Source organism: Macaca fascicularis, chromosome 2, assembly GCF_037993035.2.
Source record: "Macaca fascicularis isolate 582-1 chromosome 2, T2T-MFA8v1.1".
Lineage (NCBI taxonomy): Eukaryota > Metazoa > Chordata > Mammalia > Primates > Cercopithecidae > Macaca > Macaca fascicularis.
Genome location: NC_088376.1, coordinates 174,909,027 through 174,930,976, shown reverse-complemented (window position 1 = coordinate 174,930,976; position 21,950 = coordinate 174,909,027). Strand labels below are relative to the sequence as shown.

The following is a 21,950-nucleotide window of genomic DNA, read 5'->3' as shown; positions in this document are numbered from 1 at the left end:
ATATTTTTAGTGTTTTAAAATAACTTTATTCCTCAAATAATTTCTATAAAAAAGGCTTAATTCTTTCCTGTCAAAACAGTAAAGTTTGTTCCAATTATACTGGATTGTAACCAAAGATCATCTTGGATTTTAGTCCCAAATAAACTACTGACCTTTTTCCAAGGTTTTTTCCTCCTTTGGCTCTTCATTGAAAAATGGGAAAATATATCAGGTCCTGCCTCTCTTGCAAGATCATAAAAATAAATGCAACTATTTATTTTTATGCAAATATCCTAAAGGAGGAGGTTATAAGCCACTCCCAATTGTGGACAGAGAAATACACTCAGGATCACACACAAGTTATCAATAACAGTCACTAAAAATAAACCTCATATCTTGCAGACTAACGTTAAAATTTGTTATAGATTCCTTAAGTCAGTGCTTTACCTATTCATCTCCATGTTAATAATAATTATTATGTAAAAATATTGAGGAAAATTATAAGTGTGCTAATATTATGAGCAGGTTTTTTGTTGAATTTAATACAGAAACTTCAGGCATCTTGTGGAAACAAGAAATGTATCAATTATTGATTCAGTGATAGGAAAATTAGGGATTATCTCCTAAAGAAAATGATTTAAAGGCACAGAAAGCAACTGAAATTAGCAGTGTTAAACCATCTGTAGGTTCTCAATGGCTGGGGCCCAGCTGACAGGTGAGAAGCAGGGCGAAAGCATTGGTGTGTACCTCAGAGAGGAGTCTGGTTCTTTCCGTTACTCCTCCGTTTCCCTGTTGGTATCGCTCCTTTGCCTGAAAGGAAAAACATTTTGTTTAATGGCAAATACAAAGCAGCAGAAGATTAAATATGACTGACCTCTTTGTGTCTGCAATTTCTGCATGTCATTTTATGACAACCCCCTCCTTGTTTGTGAATACATTTGTGAAAGTGACATTTAACTGTAGCTGTTTTATGTCCCTAATAGGCACCATGTATTTAACTAAAGCACTACAAAATGATGAACTACCTTAACCTTCATAAACTGACTGTGTACCTCGCATGGGCATGGTTCACAATAAAAACTGTCCTTGGTCATTCCTAAACAGTTTAGGAGAGCGGCTCTTGGTCAATCTAATTTGCATGCTATGCAGAGAAAATCAGTCTAAAACAAAAAATCAATCAAAGTAGAGCACGAAGCTCAGCAATTAATAAGGATTAACATTCAGTAAGACAGTACAATCAATTGGAGTATGTTAGAAACAAACAATTATACAATATTAATATTAGACAAATACATGGTGGCTTCAATCAGAGAGTTTTACATTATTTCGATAGTTAAAATATTCATAAGTAATTGTGTATATGAGGGAATACATTAAACAAATAATATAATCGAAAAGTACAGATTTCTATTTGGTCTTTGAGAACTTCTGAAAGTATAGAGGTATCTCAAATTTATTTCTACTTTTTTCTCTTTCTCAACTTTGTCTGCTAAAGACAAAAAATATGCCTTCAACTGATGTTTACAAGTGTCCTTACTAGTCTTCTTTAACATCAGAAAATAGAGGGCATAAATCCCAAAGGAAAGCTTTTAGATCCCTACTGCTGGGACAAAGAACTGGTGCTTTCAAAGTCTAGTGATTTTATTTTTTGGTTAAAATTCTAAAACTTTGAAAGAATGAAAAATTTGTCTTATTTTATTAATTAAACTGCTTGTCTCTGAATGTGTCTTGCTTTCACATTCCTTATTATGTGGTTGTAAGCCAGAATGGCAAGGACTGTCTTCTTCCTTTGACACATGTAAATGCATACTATTCTTCCTCCTATGCCAATGGTAAATTAACAACAGACTTAGAAACAAAACCAGGTGTCCTGATACTCTGTTCCTAGTTTTCAGTTTTAAGCTATGTTCCCCCAACAGCATATGCCTTCATTTACTTAAATCAAATGAAGACGTGCATTTAAAGGCTTCTAGGAGAAAACAACTTCTATTACATGTAAAATGGAAGTAAGTTCACTTGGCTCTCTTGGCTTCCTAAAGTGGGCAGAAAATTGATGTTTTGCTGTTTATGAAAAGCATTTCATGATTCTCAAATGAACAGTATTGTGTCAAGTTTAGGGTTTAGGGTTGTTAACTTGAATAAATCCCTGGAAATAATTCTTAAATTACCTCACTCAGCTGGGCTTGAGCTGCACGATATTCTTGAACCAAATTCTCAAGCTGATTGTTGATGTACTTTTCTCGGCTGCCGATCTTTTCCAAAGTCCTAGTAATTTCATTATGGAGTTTGTCCAAAAATCCCTAGAAATTCCATGGAATTTGCAGACAGAAGAACTCACAAACATATTTTTTCAAAAATAGTTAAAAATGGGTTAAATCTCAATCTATTCTACAAATAATCAACTACATGTGCAAAAGAAGACACCTTGAAATTTTCAATAGCATAAAATGTCTGTGATGAGAAATATTTTAATCACACTTAGAGGAATTTTAGAATAAAAATGCACCTGGCAGTGTTAGTCAATTCATTTGTCATTATACATACTATAAAATTTATGTGACTATAATTAGCATTATATAATGTTCACAATCAAAGTAGGTAAGGGAATAACATGAGTTTTCTATAGCACAATTCAAGGGGGACTGAAATATTCCAGATGGAAATAGACCCCTAAGCCTATAGCTCTAGCCTGGGACACATAACTTCTCAGTCTAGCTTTGCTTCTTTGTGACATTCTCCAAAGTCCCTATTTCTGGCAGGGCAACAAGCCTGCGGAGGCTGTAAGTTCTAGACATTGCTGGCCTGGTGTTCTCTCCTCCCTTAAGATTCAGAGAGGAAAGAATGATGAAATGTTTCTAATATATGTATTATCTATATATTATACATATATATCTTATGTATATACATATATAGCTTTTATTAACATGTAAGTTAGCTTTCTTTAGTTGGCTTAAATGTAAGGTCAGTTGAAATGTAATACGGTACATTCAATTAGTAAGTTTCTTAAAGGCAAAAATTGTGTCTTTTTCTTCTTTCATGTTCTCTTATAACAGGTGTTCCACAGATGAGTAAATGTACATTGATTCACCTAAAGTAATTCATATACCTTGGTCTCCTTTAGAGCAGATTCAATTCCACTTTTGTGCTGGTGCATTTGGTCAACATGGATTCTCCAATCCTACAGGCATAGAGAACACAGAACTAATGTAAAAAATATTACATTTCCTTCTTTCCCCTACTTCTTTTATTTATTTATTTATTTATTATTATACTTTAAGTTGTAGGGTACATGTGCATAACGTGCAGGTTTGTTACATATGTATACTTGTGCCATGTTGGTGTGCTGCACCCATCAACTCGTCATTTACATCAGGTATAACTCCCAATGCAATCCCTCCCCCCTCCCCCCTCCCCATGATAGGCCCCGGTGTGTGATGTTCCCCTTCCCGAGTCCAGGTGATCTCATTGTTCAGTTCCCACCTATGAGTGAGAACATGCAGTGTTTGGTTTTCTGTTCTTGTGATAGTTTGCTAAGAATGATGGTTTCCAGCTGCATCCATGTCCCTACAAAGGACACAAACTCATCCTTTTTGATGGCTGCATAGTATTCCATGGTGTATATGTGCCACATTTTCTTAATCCAATCTGTCACTGATGGACATTTGGGTTGATTCCAAGTCTTTGCTATTGTGAATAGTGCTGCAATAAACATACGTGTGCATGTGTCTTTATAGCAGCATAATTTATAATCCTTTGGGTATATACCCAGTAATGGGATGGCTGGGTCATATGGTAAGGATCTTTCCCCTACTTCTTGTGAAGTTGTAACCTTTAATTACTTTGGTTCCTGCCCTATTTCAGGTGGGACAGTCCTATTTATAGCTTCCAATCAGATTATAAAGAAATATGTGTAGAGCACTTTAGGATAAAAGGTTCTAAATAAAGGTAAATTATTTTACATGTTCACAGAGTGATGTCTGACAATTTAAATATAAATTATTCCTGCACTGCTGGTAGTTAATATTTATGACTACCCATCAAAATGAAAAAAAAAAAATTCTAATTACTAGAAAAGAACTACTTGTTTAAGCAGTTACAATTCCGTTTGCCAAAAGCAATTCTGAACTCAAATATCATATATCAAAGATTAGTTTGTCCCTTGGAAATGAAAATGGGGCCCTCATCTTCATGAAGCCTTTTGAGTCTCTTTCTTAATAAAGGAAGTTTATAATAATTACTGGAGTTCATGTATTTTAAAATATCATCTATTACTATTAGACTGATCTGAATTAGTGTGCAAATCTGAAATCTACATCAACATTTTAATTTCCTACAAAATATATTTAAAATATTTCAGTTTACTACAAAGTAATAATTTTTTATTTTATTTTATTCTACTTTAAGTTCTGGGATACATGTGCTGAATGTGCAGGTTTGTTACACGGCTATACATGTGCCATGGTGGTTCGCTGCACCCATCAACCTGTCACCTAGGTTTTAAGCCCTGCATGCATTAGGTATTTGTCCTACTGCTCTCCCTCCCTGTCCCCCATCTCCCAACAGGTCTCGGTGTGTGATGTTCCCCTCCCTGTGTCCATGTGTTCTCACTGTTCAACTCCCACTTATGAGTGAGAACATGCGGTGTTTGGTTTTCTGTTCCTGTGTTAGTTTGCTGAGAATGATGGCTCCCAGCTTCATCCATGTCCCTGCAAAGGACAGGAATTCATTCTTTTTTATGACTGCATGGTATTCCACGGTGTATATTTTCTTTATCCAGTCTATCACTGATGCAGATTTGGGTTGGTTCCAAGTCTTTGCTATTGTAAATAGTGCTGCAATAAACATATATGTGCATGTGTCTTTATAGTAAAATGACTTATAGTCCTTTGGGTATATACCCAGTAATGGGATTGCTGGGTCAAATGGTATTTCTGGTTCTAGATCCTTGAGGAATTGCCACACTGTCTTCCACAATGGTTGAACAAATTTACACTCCCACCAACAGTGTAAAAGTGTTCCTATTCTCCACATCCTCTCCAGCATGTGTTGTTTCCAGGCTTTTTTGATTACCACTCTAACTGGCATGTGATGGTATCTCATTGTGGTTTTGATTTGCATTGCTCTAATGAACAGTGGTGATGAGCTTTTTTTCATGTTTTTTGGCCACATACATGTCTTCTTTAGAGAAGTGTCGGTTCATATCCTTTGCACACTTTTTGATGTTTTTTTTCTTGAAATTTGTCTAAGCTCCTTGTAGATTCTGGATACTAGACTTTTGTCAGATGGATAGATTGCAAAAATTTTCTCCCATTCTCTAGGCTGCCTGTTCACTCGGATGATAGTTTCTTTTGGTATGCAGAAGCTCTTCAGTTTAATTAGAGGCTATTTGTCAATTTTGGCTTTTGTTAACATTTCTTTTGGTGTTTTAGTCATGAGGTCTTTGCCCATGCCTATGTCCTGAATGGTATGGCCTAGGTTTTCTTCTTGGGTTTTTGTGGTTTTAGGTTTTACATTTAAGTCTTTAGACCATCTTGAGCTAATTTTTGTATAAGGTGTAAGGAAGGGGTACAGTTTCTGTTTTCTGTATATGGGTAGCCAGTTTTATCCCTGATCAACATCAATGTGAAAATCCTCAATAAAATACTGGCAAACCAAATCCAGCAGCACATCAAAAAGCTTATCCACCACAATCAAGTCGGTTTCAGTCCCAGGATGCAAGACTGGTTCAACATACACAAATCAACAAATGTAATCCATCATATAAACAGAACCAATGACAAAAACCACATGATTATCTCAATAGATGCAGAAAAGGCCTTTGATAAAATTCAACACTCTTTCATGCTAAAAACTCTCAATAAACTCAGTATTGATGGAACATATCTCAAAATAATAAGAGCTACTTATGACAAACCCATTGCCAATATCATACTAAATGGGCAAAAGCTAGAAGCATTCCCTTTGAAAACCAGCAAAAGACAAGGATGCCCTCTCTCCTCACTCCTATTCAACATAGTATTGGAAGTTCTAGCCCAGGCAATCAGTCAACAGAAAGAAATAAAGGGTATTCAAGTAGGAACTGAGGAAGTTAAATTGTCTCTGTTTGCAGATAACATGATTGTATATTTAGAAACCCTTATGTCTCAGTCCCAAAACTCCTTAAGCTAATAAGCAATTTCAGCAAAGCCTCAGGATACAAAATCAATGTGCAAAACTCACAAGCATTCCTATATGCCAATAATATACAAGTAGAGAGCCAAATCATGAGTGAACTTCTATTCACAATTGATACAAATAAAATAAAATATCTAGGAATACAACTTACAAGGGATGTGGAGGACTTCTTCAAGAAGAACTAAAAACCACTGCTCAAGGAAATAAGAAAGGACACAAACAAATGGAAAAACATTCCATGTTCATGGATAGGACCAATCAATATCATGAAAATGGCCATACTGCCCAAAGTAATTTATAGATTCAAAGCTATCCCCATCAAACTACCATTGACTTTCTTCCCAGATTAGAAAAAACTACTTTAAATTTCATATGAAGCCAAAACAAACAAACAAAAATCCATACAGCCAAAAAAATCCTAAGCAAAAACAACAAAGCTGGAGGCATCACACTATTTTGACTTCAAACTACACAAGGCTACAGTAATCAAAACAGCGTGGTACTGGTACCAAAACAGATATATAGACCAATGTTAACAGAATAGAGACCTCAGAAATAACACCACACATCTACGACCATCTGATCTTCAACAAACCTGACAAAAACAAACAATGGGAAAAGGATTCCCTATTTAATACAAAGTAATAATTTTAAGAAAGAAATTGAGAAATACCCATTGTAAAAGAAAAATATAGTAAGTTAAAGTAAGTGATGCAACTAGGCGATTTCTTCATTGCACATATATGTTTGCATACCCTGATGCTCCACTTTGCTATCTACACTATTTTGTGAGTAAAAGGATATTTTGTGAATAGTCCCATTCTACTATGACTTGACTTTGAAATGGCCTAGTGACTGCAGGGTAAAAAACTACTTGGGTACTTCAAATGTAACAATTATAAAATTATAATATATTAAAGCTGCAAAGAACCTCAAAAAGCATCCAGTCTCAATCTTGTCATTTCACAGATAAGCAAACAGAGGCCTGGTGACAGCAAGGGGAACACCCAAGGCCACATAGCTATTGTTGCACCTGCACAGAAGCCAAATGTAGTCATTTCCACACAACACATACTGGCAGTTTGACGTAAAGAAAAGGGGCAACTGGCTACCTGATAGTGAAGGTGCTAGAGTAGAAAACCAATCAGCACTTTCCTTTATCCTTAAACATTTTTCTGTTTCATGAGCAAAAAGTATCTCAGAATTGGAGAGCTGAAAAGAACCTTAGAGATCTATTCATCTACTTAACAATCATCTAGTGTAACGTTTTCATTTTATAGTTGAGGTGACTATTCACCACCCGTGACTATGACTACACAGAGTTGGCAACGGAACAAGGCCCCTCCAAGTCAGCTAATCAACACTGAAATAGAGAGAAGGGACAACTGGCTGGCCTCCTGCACCTGGTCCAAAAATGGCTAAGCCTCAAAATGGAAACCTACTGAAGCCCAGGTTAGCATCTTTATGAAAGAAAGTGAACCTAACATGCATCATTATATTATCATTAATTTTTTTGAAAAAGAACTCATTCTGCCTGGTTCCAAAAAGAATTTCAGAGGCCTTAATAAACACCAAGCTCAAGTATTTACATTGTTTCCCTCTTCCTAACAGTCTCTGTTTCTCTTTGCCTGTTTCTCTCCTTATATATGTATTTAGAAAAATGTATACATACATACATAGACAAATATATATTTTTATATATAGCTTTATTATAATGGATATGTTAAAATAGTTTGTGTTCTGCCATTTCTACCCAGCATTATTTATAAATATATTTTTGCATGTATTGACATTTAAAACATTTTGAGAGAAGCAACCATGCCTGACTCATCTAGGTATAACTATGACAGTGTACACTGATGTAAAACTCCATGGAGGGGTTGGTATTTCTGTGGAACCTTGAAGCATGAGTAGCATTTCAACAGGCTGTAAAGATGTGGGGAGGAAGCATGTTCTTGGCTGAGGGAGTAACATGAACAAGGAAAATACATGGAGACCAAGCAGCCTAAGGCTGGCTAGCATGGAAAACACAAAGTTCTTGGGGTGGGCTCGGGAGGATGGATCACAAGAAAATAAAGCTGGAGAGGGAGGTTCAATTAGATCAAGGGCTTTTCTTACAACAACTAAAGAGTACAGATTTTATTATGTAGATAATGGGGACCTATCAGATATTTTTGGTTTCAGTTTTAAAGATAAGTGTGTGTTTTGAGAAAGTAACAGCGTAAAGAACTGATTAGAAAAGGAAGAGACTGAAGGTAGGTAGGAACCCAGTTAGGAGGCTAATAGTTCACATGACATAGATTAGCCAGGTCTGAATTAGAGCAGTGCTTGTGAGAATAGAAAGGAAGGGATGCATTCAAGGGACATTGTAGAAGCAGAAATAGCAAAACTTGAAGACTGACTAAAGGGAAGTATGCACATGGGGTGACTGAAGATGGAGTAGTAGAGAGAATGTGTCTTTAAGGTTTCCAGCCTGAGGAACTGTGGGGATATTAATACTACAGTGTGACAAGAACAGCACAGATTTTAGGGAAGTCAAAAATACTAGCAATTTGTGTTTGCACTTAAGTTTGATAAGCTACTGGGACATTCTTGTATTTATAAAGCCCATTAAAGTGCTGATGGGCCAGCATTGATTTGTAATTACCTGCGAGGCAAATCTTAATATTTGTTTTATTAAAATCTTCTACATGGACACATTCCTGATATAAAGTTAAAAACAGTCAAAAGGTATTCTTACTTTAACTTTTAGAAATTGTTCTCACAGAAATAATTGGAAATACACAAAGATTAATGTATAAGTTCTTGATAAAAGTAAAACAGCAGAAAACTAAATATCTAACAGCAGAGGACAGTTTAAACTAATTTTGTAATATTCATTCCACTACTAAAAATAATGCAGTATGATACTGTTTTTATAAATCTGGAAACCAAGTAAAACTCAGTGATACTCTGTTTGGAGATACAAACATATGCGAACACACACACAAAAAAGACACTGTACACAAACTTGAGGATAGTGATTATTGTGGGTGGGAAGAGGCAGCAGCAGAGGAGCACACAGCTAACTTCAAGTGGTAATGGTCTAGTTCTCAAGTTGGGGGTTGGTTTATTATTGGGCTTCATAATTAAAATTGCTTCTCAACTTAAGATGGGGTACAACCTGATATACCCATCATAAACTAAAAATATCCAGTCAAAACTGCATGTAATACACCTAACTTTCCGAACATCATAGCTTAGTCTAGCTTACCTTCAATGTGCTTGAAAGGCTTACATTAGCCTCAGTTGGGCAAAACCATCTAACACAAACCCTACTTTATAATAAAACAGTGAATATCTCATGTAATTTATTAAATATTGTACAGAAATTGAAAACCAGAATGGAGTTCTGGGTGCTCAAAGTACAATTTCTACTGAATGAATATCACTTTTGCACCACTGTAAAGTCGAAAAATTGTTAAGTTGAACCATGGTAAGTCAGGGACTCTGTGTGTGTGTATGTGTGTGTGTATGTGTGTATATAATCAGGAAAAAAAAGACAAAAACCTTCTAGATGCCCAAGAAGTTCTTGAAAGGGGTTTAATATAGTTATAGTGGAAATAAATATAAATGATTATAACCGTGGCATTTTAAAAACATGAATATAAAAAGGCAAAATATGTATCTTTTGAAAAACTATTAATACAACTTAGATAGTCAAAAGCTTTACAAAGGTTTGTGTCAAAATGAAGAAGAAATGGGTTTTAATGATATGTAAGGACTTGAAATCTATCTGGATCCCTGAAATAAATAACATTAAAAGGAACTGTTAAACGATAAGATTAATTCTTAACATTAGCAGAGAATCCATTAGATTACAATGCACTTTTATATGACTTCCTTTATTTGAGACTCACAAAGGTTTGGAGAGATTAAGTAGATATGGTCATCTCTTCTTATACTTCTACCTTCCCTTAAAGAGGGTTATGAGATTTGCTGGCTGGTTGTGGCACGAGTTCACTTTCTTGCTTCATTGATGCTGATCTTGACTATGTGGTTCTCTTTAGTCTGTGGAATGATGGTGGACATGGTCTACGACAGGATTGTGCAGAAGCTGTCAGAAGCATCCATTTCCCTGCTCTCTTGCTGTTTCAGACATGATAATAATAAGCATGCCCCACATAGGGACTATCCTTTCAGCCTGGGTCTGAGAGTAAGAAACATAGAACCCAGCTGGCGCAGACCTGCAGCCGAAGCAGGTATCAGCAGATACGTATTGTACATGAAAATAAATGTGTTATTGTAAGCCACTGTGATTTGGGGGTTGTTATGCAGAAAAATTAACTACATATATGTATCTTATACTGAGAAAAACTAAGAATCAGATAGGCTAATTGACTTTGGCAAAGTTTTATGTCCGAAAAATGGAGTGCGATCTCAAAACTGTGTTTTCCACATATTACAGAATGCTTTTTGGGGGGATAAAATAAACTACCAAAGAATTTATAAGGTAAACCAAGAATTCTTTTTACAATTTATCAAGTTCTTGCTGGGGTCTACTGGTCAACTATTCTAAAGTGCTCTAACATGTTCATTTGGCATCATTTCTCCTCTCGATTGAAGATGAATATTTCACAAAATTTTGCGTATTTTCTCTCTCACTGGAATTGAGAACACTAATACTACAGTATATCATTTCTTTAGAATTTCTATTTTTCAAAAATCCTCTCATATGAAATCACATGTATAATGCTAACACTTATTAGGTAAATAGCAAAGGTATCAACGTAACCATAGATCCCCTTCCCACTCCAAATTCTTTAGCACTGAATTATAACATTATCTATCTCCCTTCTTCAGAAACTGAAAAACTGTGATGAAGTATCTGGAGATGGTGATTCATAGTACTCCATAAAATCAAAAAGTATGAGATCTAGTTGCAGCTGTTAAGGTGACTCGCAGGACTATAAGGATCTCTGGGTTTTACTTCAACACAATGACACCTGAAAGATTTCCTTTGCATATGCAGAGACATGTTCTTTGTGTAGATTTCCAACTCAATGTTTAAAGCTTCTCTCTGAAACTGCAGGAGAAAGAGAAACTAAATCATGAGCTACAGCTAGAGATGGTAAATGGAACTTACATCTGTGTAGAGGTTTCATTAATTTACAACTTGTAAAATACCAAATCCTCTTTTTTTTCAAAAAAAGTTGACTTTATGAGTGGAGAGGCATAGTGCTAAAGAATTATTGATAGAAAAAAGCCAAAGAAGTCACCTTCCTGTGTGCTGTGATGCTTTTTCTATGCTCAGAAAAAACCCACGCCAGACCACAACTGACCATAGCAGTTCATGGAGGTCTATTCGCACTTTTTGCTTCTCCCTGCAAAAAAGCAAGAGCAGAGCTCCAAGGCTCTGATGTGTGTTGAATCATTTCCCATCACAAAAGCGTTACTTATATTCTGACATTGACTCTACCCTTCCCTATTTTCACTGACCACAATTATAAAGGTAATTACGATTCCATTATAATTACCGGTGAAACCTTAATTCAATGTTCTGTTTTGCACTTTTAGTGAATATAAAACTATTTACAAGGGGGATTATAGGCTCCATTTAAGACATCTAACTGCATTTTTCTCAGGCCATTGTTTCAACACAGAATTCACTTTCTCTAGAGATTTTCAAGATCACTCTAATGTATGGGAAAGAAATCCTATACCTCCATTTCACAGATCGGGTAACAAATTGAGGTTGTGTGGTGTTTTAACACCACCAATCACAAAATGAACAAGAAACCAAGTATCCTTTCTCTCTCTTATAGGTTTTCTATTATATCAAGCAGCCTCCTTCATTTCCTTTCTTTGTTACCCAATTTCAATAAGAAGCACAAGAAGTTCTTATAACTCTCAATTCAAAGTCTGCAATTAAATGAATGTTTATTATCCTGGTTGTTTTGCTAAAGCATGAACACTAGGGATGCTTGCTGCTTCTAATCTTCTGCAGACAGACAATCCAGATAAAATAACCTTGCTATAATCATCACTAAAACTAGGATAAATAAGTCCCAAAGAAGGATTTATAGGACTCTCCTGCAAACAAAAGGCATAAAGCTTCAGTACAGTTTCTTTTGTGGTATCTACTTTAGTTACTTAGAAATTTTTAATCTCTCCTTCCTTGGGTATGGAGTAGTACCTCAACAGTCACATCCCTCCAGGGATCTTTTTAAATCTAATAATGATAATTATAATGTTAACATTCACGGAATGCTTAGTATGTGTCAGGCACTATGCTAAGCACTACTGGTACATCAACACATACAATTCTCTTAAAAAGTCTACTAAGATGAGGAAATTGAGACTTAGCTATTTTTAAGTAGACTGTAAACTCACACAGGTCAATCCATTGGTAGAGCCCAAAGTTGCAATGACCACTATATCATAACATCATTTTCCTTGATAAAATGCAGTAAAGTATACCTAAAAATTTTAAGTGGATAATGGTTAGGGGAGACTTCAGTTTGCTTGTAATATCTGAGTTCTTACAAGAAGGTTATTCATATATTAATAGTGCAATAAAAATGAATTGAAAACATTCTTAGGATAAACATATGTAATTATCGGTGTTATCAGAAAAAATATCCAGCCCCCAGATGGCTTCATTATCTTCCCAAACATTTAAGAAATAATTAACAACCTTATACAAACTCTACCATACAACAGAAAAACACGGAGAGCAATTGCCAACTTGTTTTATGAGACCTGCATAACATTATACCCAAACCTGACAAAGATCCCTAAAAACAAACAAAAATTACAGATCAATACTTTTTGTAATTATAGAAATAAAAGTCTTAAAATATTAGCAAATCAAGCCCAGTGATATGTAAGGAGGATAATATATCATAATCAAGTTGCATTTATTCCAAAATGCAAGGTTAGTTTAACACCAAAAAAAATCAATCGATATAATTCAACACAAAGCGGGGGGCGGGGGTGGAGAGGAGACAGGAAATTGTATAAATCATTTCAATCGATGAAGAAAAAAGTTATTTGAAACAAAATTTAATGTCCTTTCATGACAAAACCTCTTGCAAACAAGGAACAAAAGAGAACTTCCCTAATTTACTACAGGATATTTCTAAAAGACATAAAGATAATATCATCCTTCATGGTGAAACTGAAATACTGAAAGCATTCTCCCTGATAACACTGCTTACAGCCAAAATAAGTCTACAGTTCTTAACCAGTATAACAGGCAAGATAAAGTAAAAAGACAAAAGGCTCACAAAGAAAGGCGACTGATGTTATTTGCGAATGACATAATTATAAATCAGAAAAGGCAAAATAATTTACAGGCCTACTGTTAAGTTAATTTAGCAAGTCACACACACACACACACACACAAACACACACACAGCTAGATACAGATATACATAAAAAATTGTATTTCTATATACCAGCAACAAATAAACATAAAATATACTTAAAAGATACCATTTTCAATAGTATCAAATAACAACAAATAGACTAAAGTGATAAGATACAGAGTCCAGATACAGACCCGCACATACACGCTCACTTGATTTATGACAAAGCAGTGTACTGGTGAAAGAATAACCTTTTCAGTAAACTGTCTGGGTCAGTTGCATATACATATGAAAACCAAGTAAGTCTTGAGTTCCACCTCACAACCATACACAAGAATCAAACTTAGATGGACTGCAAATCTTCTGAAGGGCAAAACAATAAAGCTTAAAAAAGAAAACAGTATGAGAATATCTTCATAATATTGGGGTTAGCAAAGACTTCTTAAAACATATGTATTAGCCATACTTACTCCCTCCAAAAAAATCATTTTGAGTATATTAACATTAAGTCACTGTTTATCATAATACACAAAGGAAAAGGAGAGCTAGAGTAGATATTTGCAGTACACGTATCTGACAAGGGATTCATATCCTGCACATATAAAGAACTTCTATAAATCAAAAAGAAAAGGAGATGGCCCGATGGCTAAACGTAAAAGAAGATATCCAAAAGCTAAATAGGCATATGAAAAAGTGGCTCAACCTCGTAAGTCAACCGGGAAATGCAAATTAAAATGACAATGAGATATCATAACATACCTACCACGATGATTAAACTAAAAAAGACTAAAACACTACTGAATGTTGACAAAGATGTGAAGTAACTGGAAGTTCATACAGTGCTGGCAGGAATATAATTTTTTTAACCGCTTTCAAAATTTATTTGGCAGAGTCTACTACAGCTGATCACATACCTACACCATGACCTAGCAATTCCACTCCTAGCAGAAATTCCAGTAGAAATGTACATAATGCTATGAAAATTCTTCTATATGCTAAAACACATATAGAACAATTTTCATAGCAGCATTATGTATAATAGTCCCAAACTGGAAATAACTCACATATACTCAGATGCAGGAAGGACGAGACCTTGAGTTACGCAAATCTGCCACTGAAAGAGTGGAGAGCTAGAGACTGTCTGCTGACCATACTTTCTGTGGCTGGGCAGCAAGGCCCTGGGGATCTGGATAACAAATCCCTATTTCAACCACAGGGAGAGACTCAGTTATTAAATTTTTAAATTTTAGTTGCAGTGGTAGAAAGGTAGGGCCAAGTGGGAGTTATATTCCAAAAGTGACAAGTCTTGCGATTTCCTATGACATGTCTAAAAACTCATCTAGGGTCAACAATTCTTTGCAAATCTGAATGGCAGAAAATCTGATTAAGTAAAAGGGGCAAGGAAAATACTGTGATAGAAGGAGGTGCACATATCTAAGTTTACTCTAGGAAATACTTCTCAGACAAAAATCTATAAATTATCATGCTTTCTGCAAGGATGTGAGCAGCATATTTCTTTCATCCACAGAAAATCCTCCCTTCCCTAATAAAAGAACATTATCTGTATTCTCTTTTTGCCACTTGGCACAAGCAGATTTGCAATCTCTTCTTGTTCTCATTCTCAGAGTTATCTGTTTCATTACTGCACCCATTTGTGTATTTATTTGTGTATGTATGTGTGAGAGAAAGAGAAAAAAAGAGAGTGAGACTGTCTATTCAATTAAATAACTTTTAAAAAATGAGACTGAATTTTTCTAATGAAAAACGCCCATTAGGTTACAGGATAATTATAGAATGTGGTTTTCCTGAATTTTTAAATCTGACATTTTCTTCCATTGTCAGCAGCTTAAAGTTTTCTATGGTACACTCTTGTGGTGTAAAAGCATAATTTTTATTTTTATGTGTTAAAGAACTACACATATGACTTAAAAAGAGTTAAGTAGCTATGTGTGGTATATATTGTGCTAATAAGGGAGGAGACCACCCCTCATATTGTCTTATGCCCAATTTCTGCCTCCAAGGGAAGAAGTAAAAACTAAAAGGCAGAAATGAAATCCACAAGCAGACAGCCCGGTGCCACACCCTGGGCCTGGTAGTTAAAGATCGACCCCTGACCTAACTGGTTCTGTTATCTATAGATTACAGACATTGTATAGGAATACACTGTGAAAATCCCTATCTTGTTTTGTTCCGATCCAATTACCGGTGCATGCAGCCCCCAGTCACGTACCCCCTGCTTGCTCAATCACGATCACACGCACCCCCTTAGAGTTGTGAGCCCTTAAAAGGGACAGGAATTGCTCACTCAGGGAGCTTGGCTCTTGAGACTGAAGTCTTGCCAAAGCCCCTGGCCTAATAAACCCCTTCCTTCTGTAACTTGGTGTCTGAGGAGTTTTGTCTGCCGCTCGTCCTGCTACATTTCCTGGTTCCCTGACCGGGAAGCGAGGTGAATGGTGGATGGAGGAGGCATCTCCTTAGGCGGCTTAAGCCTGCCCTGTGGAACATCCCTGCGGGGGACTCCGACCAGCCCGAGCCACGCGCATCCTGAGAGCGCTCCCGGGTAGGCATTTGCCCTGGTGGGGCGCCTCGCCAGAGCAGTGTGTGGCAGGCCCCTGTGGAGGATCAATGCGGTGGCTGAACACCGGGAAGGAACGGGCACTTGGAGTCTGGACATCTAAAACTTGGTAAGACTAGTCTTCAAAACTTGCCCACTCTGTTTGAGTGGAAGCATGGACTGATCACCCACAGTGTGCCTTTATTGGCACTTTGGTTTTGGTTTTGATTTGGTTTGAATTGCTTGACAGGACCGGTCTTGGGAACTTGCCCACTCCGTTTGAGTGGAAGCATGGCCTGATCACCCACGATGTGGCCTGATCACCCACAGCGTGCCTTTATCGGCACTTTGGTTTTGGTTTTGACTTGGTTTGAATTGCTTGACAGGACTGGTCTTGGGAACTTGCCTACTCCATTTGAGTGGAAGCGTGGCCTGATCACCCACGGTGTGCCTGTACCGGCACTTTGGTTTTTGTTTTTGACTTGAGTTGGATTGCCTGATTCTTTGGTTTTGGTTTTGACCTGGCTTGGATTTCGGATACTCTGATTTTGGTTTTGATTTTGGTTTGGTGTAAACTACAAAAGTGTATGTGTGCCCTTTTTACTCATTGTGTTGTGGTGTGTGTGTGGTGTGAGCGTGGTGTTTTGTCTAGAGGAAACATGGGTGAGGCACAAAGTAAACCCACCCCACTAGGAACTATGTTCAAAATTTTCCAAGAAAAAAAAAGGGGGTGCAGAATTTATATAAAAAGAGTGTTATATGGTAAATTCTTGTCCTGAAATAAATTAACTGGTTGTTTAAAGAAATAAATGTTTGTAAAAGCCAGAAAGTTAAGGCATGTCAAAAAAAATTGCCTGTAAAAGTCGTGAAAGAAAAAAAGGTTATAAAAAAAGTGTTTAAAAAAAAAAGAATTTATGCAAAAAATGTTGTATAATTTAAAAGTAACTAGGCCTCCTGAATGTAAAACTATAGAAAAAACAAAAAAACAAAAAACAGTTTATGTGCAAGGTATATGAGAAAAGCAAAATACACCTTTGGTAAAAGGATTATAAGAAGGCATAAGAATGTACATTTTTACCTACATTAAAAAGTTAAAAATTACTGTTTTGAAGGTTTAAGCAAGGTTTAAAATGTTAATGGTAAAGAACATTCTGTGTGTAAGCATATTAGCTAAAGTTAAAGAAGTATCATCCAGTTTTTCTGTGAACTGGACATTAAAGTAAAAGCCTAACAGGTTTCTCTTAAAGCACCAACCTGCTCTTTAGCAAAAATTGTAAAAGATTAAAAAGAGTCTATAAAATCTTACCTTATGATCAAACATTAAAAATTAAATAAATATGTCCACAAGGTTTTATTAAAATTAGGTTTAACATTAATAACACACTAATATAAAGATAAAATTTAGCTTATCTGGTATAAAAATCATATGAGAAGCATTGTTAAATGTAAAACGGTATTTGGCTTTCTTTGGTTTAAAAACTAATAAAAATAGCTGCTAAAGGAAATTTCTCAGTAAAAAGGCACTAAGGACTATAAAGTCCACTGCCAAGGTCCCCACATTTAAAACAAAAGGTCAATTTCTTAAAAATTATATACTTGGTTTATCTTCCACTTTCCTTTCCCGCAAAAGAAAAAAAAAAAAAAACACGAAGTCTTTTAGCACATGTACCACCCCTAGAATTTCCAGTAAGCCAACACCAGCCTGAAGATCACATTCTCATCAAAAGGTAGAAAAAAGAAAAACTCGAGCCAGCCTGGGAAGGACCCTACCTTGTGCTGCTAACCACCAAGACTGCTGTTCGTACAGCAAGAAAAAAAAAAAAAAAAGATGGACTCATCACACCCAAGTCAAGAAAGCGCCAACCCCTCCAGAGTCATGGGCCATAGTCCCAGGGGAAAACTGTCATGCGCGTCCGTGTGAAGAGACCACCAAACAGGCTTTGTGTGAGCAATAAGCTGTTTATTTCACCTGGGTGTAGGCGGGCTGAGTCCGAAAAGAGAGTCAGGGAAGGGAGATGGGGTGGGGCCATTTTATAGGATTTGGGTAGGTAAAAGGAAATTGCAGTCAAAGGGAGGTTATTCTCTGGCGGGCAGGAGTGGGAGTCACAAGGTGCTCAGTGGGGTAGCTTTTTGAGTCAGGATGAGCCAGGAGAAGGAATTTCACAAGATAATGTCATCACTTAAGACAGGGACCGGCCATTTTCACTTCTTTTGTGATTCTTCAGTTACTTCAGGCCATCTGGGTGTATACCTGCAAGTCACAGGGGAGCACTGGGGATGCGATGGCTTGGCTTGGACTCAGAGGCCTGACAAAAACTCTACTAAAGTAAAGCTAAGAAAAATTTAACTCTTTTAATCTATTCTATTACTCTTTCTTCTTTCCTCATTCTATTTGCAGACCATCTAGTTATTAATATAACCAAGTCAATTTCGCCTCAAACTATTGCATTTGATGCTTGCTTTATTACACCCTGTGAGGACTTGCCAAGTCAAAGACAGCTTTCTACTTCAGAAAAGTACTTCTGTCCCTCCTGACTCTCCTCAGACTAGACATTAGTAAACTAGGACCATTTAATCCGGGGAGATTTCGATAAAGACCCCAGTGCCAACCAGGAATGTTGCCCCCCGATGTACAGCTTTCATGCCATAGTTGGTCCAACGTTCTGTGGACCACTAAAGAGCAAGGATGGACTGCCCCAATTGGTTTCTGTAATTTCCCTAAAACCATACATTCATTTTACTAGAGGATCATAGAAGTTAAAGACTTAAAACAAACTTTAGCAATTAAGACAGGATACCAAGATGCAAATGCTTGGTTAAAATGGATCAAATATTCCATCTGCACATTAAACAAAAGCAATTGTTATGCTTGTGCACATGACAGGCCAGAGGCCCAGACTGTCCCCCTTCCACTAAGGTGGTCCTCCAGTCCACCAGGCATAGGATGCATGATAGTTCTTTTCCAGGATTCTACAGCCTGGAGTAATAAGTCATGCCAGGCTCTCTCTGCTATATCCCAAAGTCCCTGCGGGTCAGCCCCCGAGGGCCATCCAGCTTCTGTCTCCCAACACTAAGTTCACTTCGTGTCTCTCACAGCACGGAGGAAATTTAGCATTCCTTGGAGACTTGAAAGGATGCAGTGAGCTTAAGAATTTTCAAGAGCTTATCAATCAGTCAGCCCTTGTTCATCCCTGAGTGGATGTGTGGTGGTATTGTGGTGGACCTTTACTAGGCACTCTGCCGAATAACTGGAGTGGCACTTGTACTTTAGTCCAATTGGCTATCCCTTTCACCCTGGCATTTCATCAACCAGAAGGAAAAATAATAATAATAATAAGACATCATAAAGCGAGAGAAGCCCCTTAGGGGTCTTTCGACTCTCATGTCTATTTAGACACAATTAGAGTCCCTCGAGGAATACCAGATCAATTTAAAGCTTGAAATAAAATAGTTGCATGATTTGAGTCAATATTTTAGTAGGTGACAGTTAATAAAAATGTGGATTAAACTACATCTATTACAACCAATAGCAACAAGCTTTTCATGAGTTAAAAGAAAAACTCATGTCGGCCCCAGCCCTGAGGCTACCTGACCTGACAAAACTCTTTACACTCTATGTGTCAGAAAGAGAAAAAAAAATGGCAGTTGGAGTTTTAACCCAGACTGTGGGGCCTGGCCAAGGCCAGTGGCCTGTCTCTCAAAACAACTAGACAGAGTTTCCAAAGGCTGGCCCCCAGGTCTAAGGGCCCTAGCAGCAAAGGCCCTGTTAGCACAAGAAGCAGATAAACTAACCCTTAGGCAAACCTGAATATAAAGCCTCCCCATGCTGTGGTAACTTTAATAAATACCAAAGGATATCATTGGTTAACAAATGCTAGATTAACCAAGTACCAAAGCTTGCTATGTGAAAATCCCCACATGACCATTGAAGTTTGCAACACCCTAAACCCCACCACCTTGCTCCTGGTATCAGAGAGCCCAGCTGAACATAACTGTGTAGAGGTGCTGGACTCGGTTTATTCTAGCAGGCCCAACCTCCAAGACCATCCTTAAACATCAGTAGACTGTGAGTGGTACGTGGATGGGAGCAGCTTCACCAACCCCTGAAAAGTGACTCTGAAGACGACGACAAGCCCTGCTCCAGTCACACCCGGAAGCTGACTGGTCCACGCACGGCTGAAGCATGAGGAAACTCATTGCGGGACTCATTTTCCTTAAAATTTGGACTTGTACAGTAAGGACTTCAACTGACCTTCCTCAGACTGAGGGCTGTTCCCAGTGTATACATTAAGTCACTGAGGTAGGACAAAAGGTTGCTACGGTCCTATTATTTTATGGTTATTATAAGCGTACTGGAACTCTAAAAAAAAACTTGTTTGTATAATATTATTCTATACAAGGTACGTAGCCCAGGAAATGACCAACCTGATGTGTATTATGACCCATCTGAGCCTCCCATGACCACAGTTCTTAAAATAAGATTAAGGACTAAGGACTGGTGGGAGCTCATAAATGATATGGGTAAAGTGTTAGCCAAAACAAAACAAAACAAAAAGGTTGCCCAAACAAGTCACCTTAAAATTTGATGCCTGTGCTGTCATTAATAGTAATAAGTTAGGAATAAAGTGTGGTTCTCTTAGTTAGAAAAGAGGCTAAATGGCAGAAAATAAGTACATCTGTCATAAGTTAGGACTGTGTGAAAATAAATGTAAATACTGGTCTTGTGTCATTTAGGCCACTTGAATAAAAGAAAAAAAAATGATGAAGAGGATCCAGTCCACCTTCAGAAAGGAAAAAATTGCCCTTCCTGTACTAAGGGACAATGTAACCCCTTAGAGTTAGTAATAACCAATCCCCTTGATCCTCGCTGGAAACAAAAGGGGAATGTGTAACCCTAAAAATTGATGGAGCTAGACTGGATCTTCAAGTAAATATCATGGTTTGAAAAGAAGTTTATAAATGCTGTCCTGAGCCAGTATCAAATCTTCTATAATAAACTAAATGTGCCAGTACCAGAAATTCTAGGAAAAACAAGAAATTTGTTTTTGCAATTAGCCGAGCATGTAGCACAGTCTCTCAATGTCACTTCATGTTATGTATGTGGAGGAACTGTAATGAGAGATCAATGGCCATCGGAAGCCCAAGAATTAGTACCTACAGACCCAGTTCCTGATGAATTCTCGGCTCAAAAGAATCACCCTAATAATTTCTGGGTCCTAAAAGCCTCAATTATTGGACAATATTGCATAGCTAGAAAAGGAAAAGAATTCACTCAGCCCGTAGGATGACTTAGTTGTCTGAGACAGAAACTGTGTAATAGTACCACAAAAACAGTCACTTGGTGGAGTTCAAATCATACAGAGAAAAATCCATTTAGCAAATTCCCAAAGTTGCAAACTGTGCGAACCCACCCGGAGTTCCACCAGGACTGGACAGCTCCCACTAGACTGTATTGGATACGTGGGCATAGAGCTTACACCAAATTACCTAACCAGTGGGCAGGTAGTTGTGTTATTGGCACTATTAAACCACCTTTCTTCCTACTGCCCATAAAAACAGGTGAACTCCTGGGCTTCCCTGTCTATGCTTCCCACAAAAAGAGAAGAACAGCTATAAGAAATTGAAAAAATGATAAATGGCCCTCTGAGAGAATCATACAATATTATAGACCTGCTACTTGGGCACAAGACGGCTCATGGGGATACTGGACCCCCATTTACATGATCAACTGAATCACACGGTTACAAGCTGTCTTAAAAATAATCACTATAAAACCGGCAGAGCCTTGACTATTCTGGCCCGGCAAGAAACTCAGATGAGAAATGCTATCTATCAAAATAGACTGGCTCTCGACTACTTATTAGCAGCTGAAGGAGAGGTCTGTAGGAAATTTA

The 21,950-nt window shown here is 37.2% G+C and overlaps 2 protein-coding genes across 2 annotated transcripts in view; one reads left to right on the top strand and one right to left on the bottom strand.

The window, feature by feature from the left end:
* IFT57 (intraflagellar transport 57) overlaps positions 1-21,950 on the bottom strand; it is a 63,896-nt gene that overhangs the window by 2,746 nt on the left and 39,200 nt on the right. The window contains exons 7-9 of the mRNA XM_005548231.5: positions 3,086-3,157; positions 2,148-2,279; positions 727-789 (exon numbers count right to left, since the gene is read on the bottom strand). Coding sequence (XP_005548288.1) covers positions 727-789; positions 2,148-2,279; positions 3,086-3,157 — 267 coding nt within the window. The remainder of the gene's footprint in view (positions 1-726; positions 790-2,147; positions 2,280-3,085; positions 3,158-21,950) is intronic.
* Positions 16,055-21,950, top strand: part of HHLA2 (HHLA2 member of B7 family) — a 184,299-nt gene continuing 178,403 nt past the window's right edge. The window contains exon 1 of the mRNA XM_065539227.2: positions 16,055-16,186. The gene's annotated coding sequence lies outside the window, so the exon portion shown is untranslated. The remainder of the gene's footprint in view (positions 16,187-21,950) is intronic.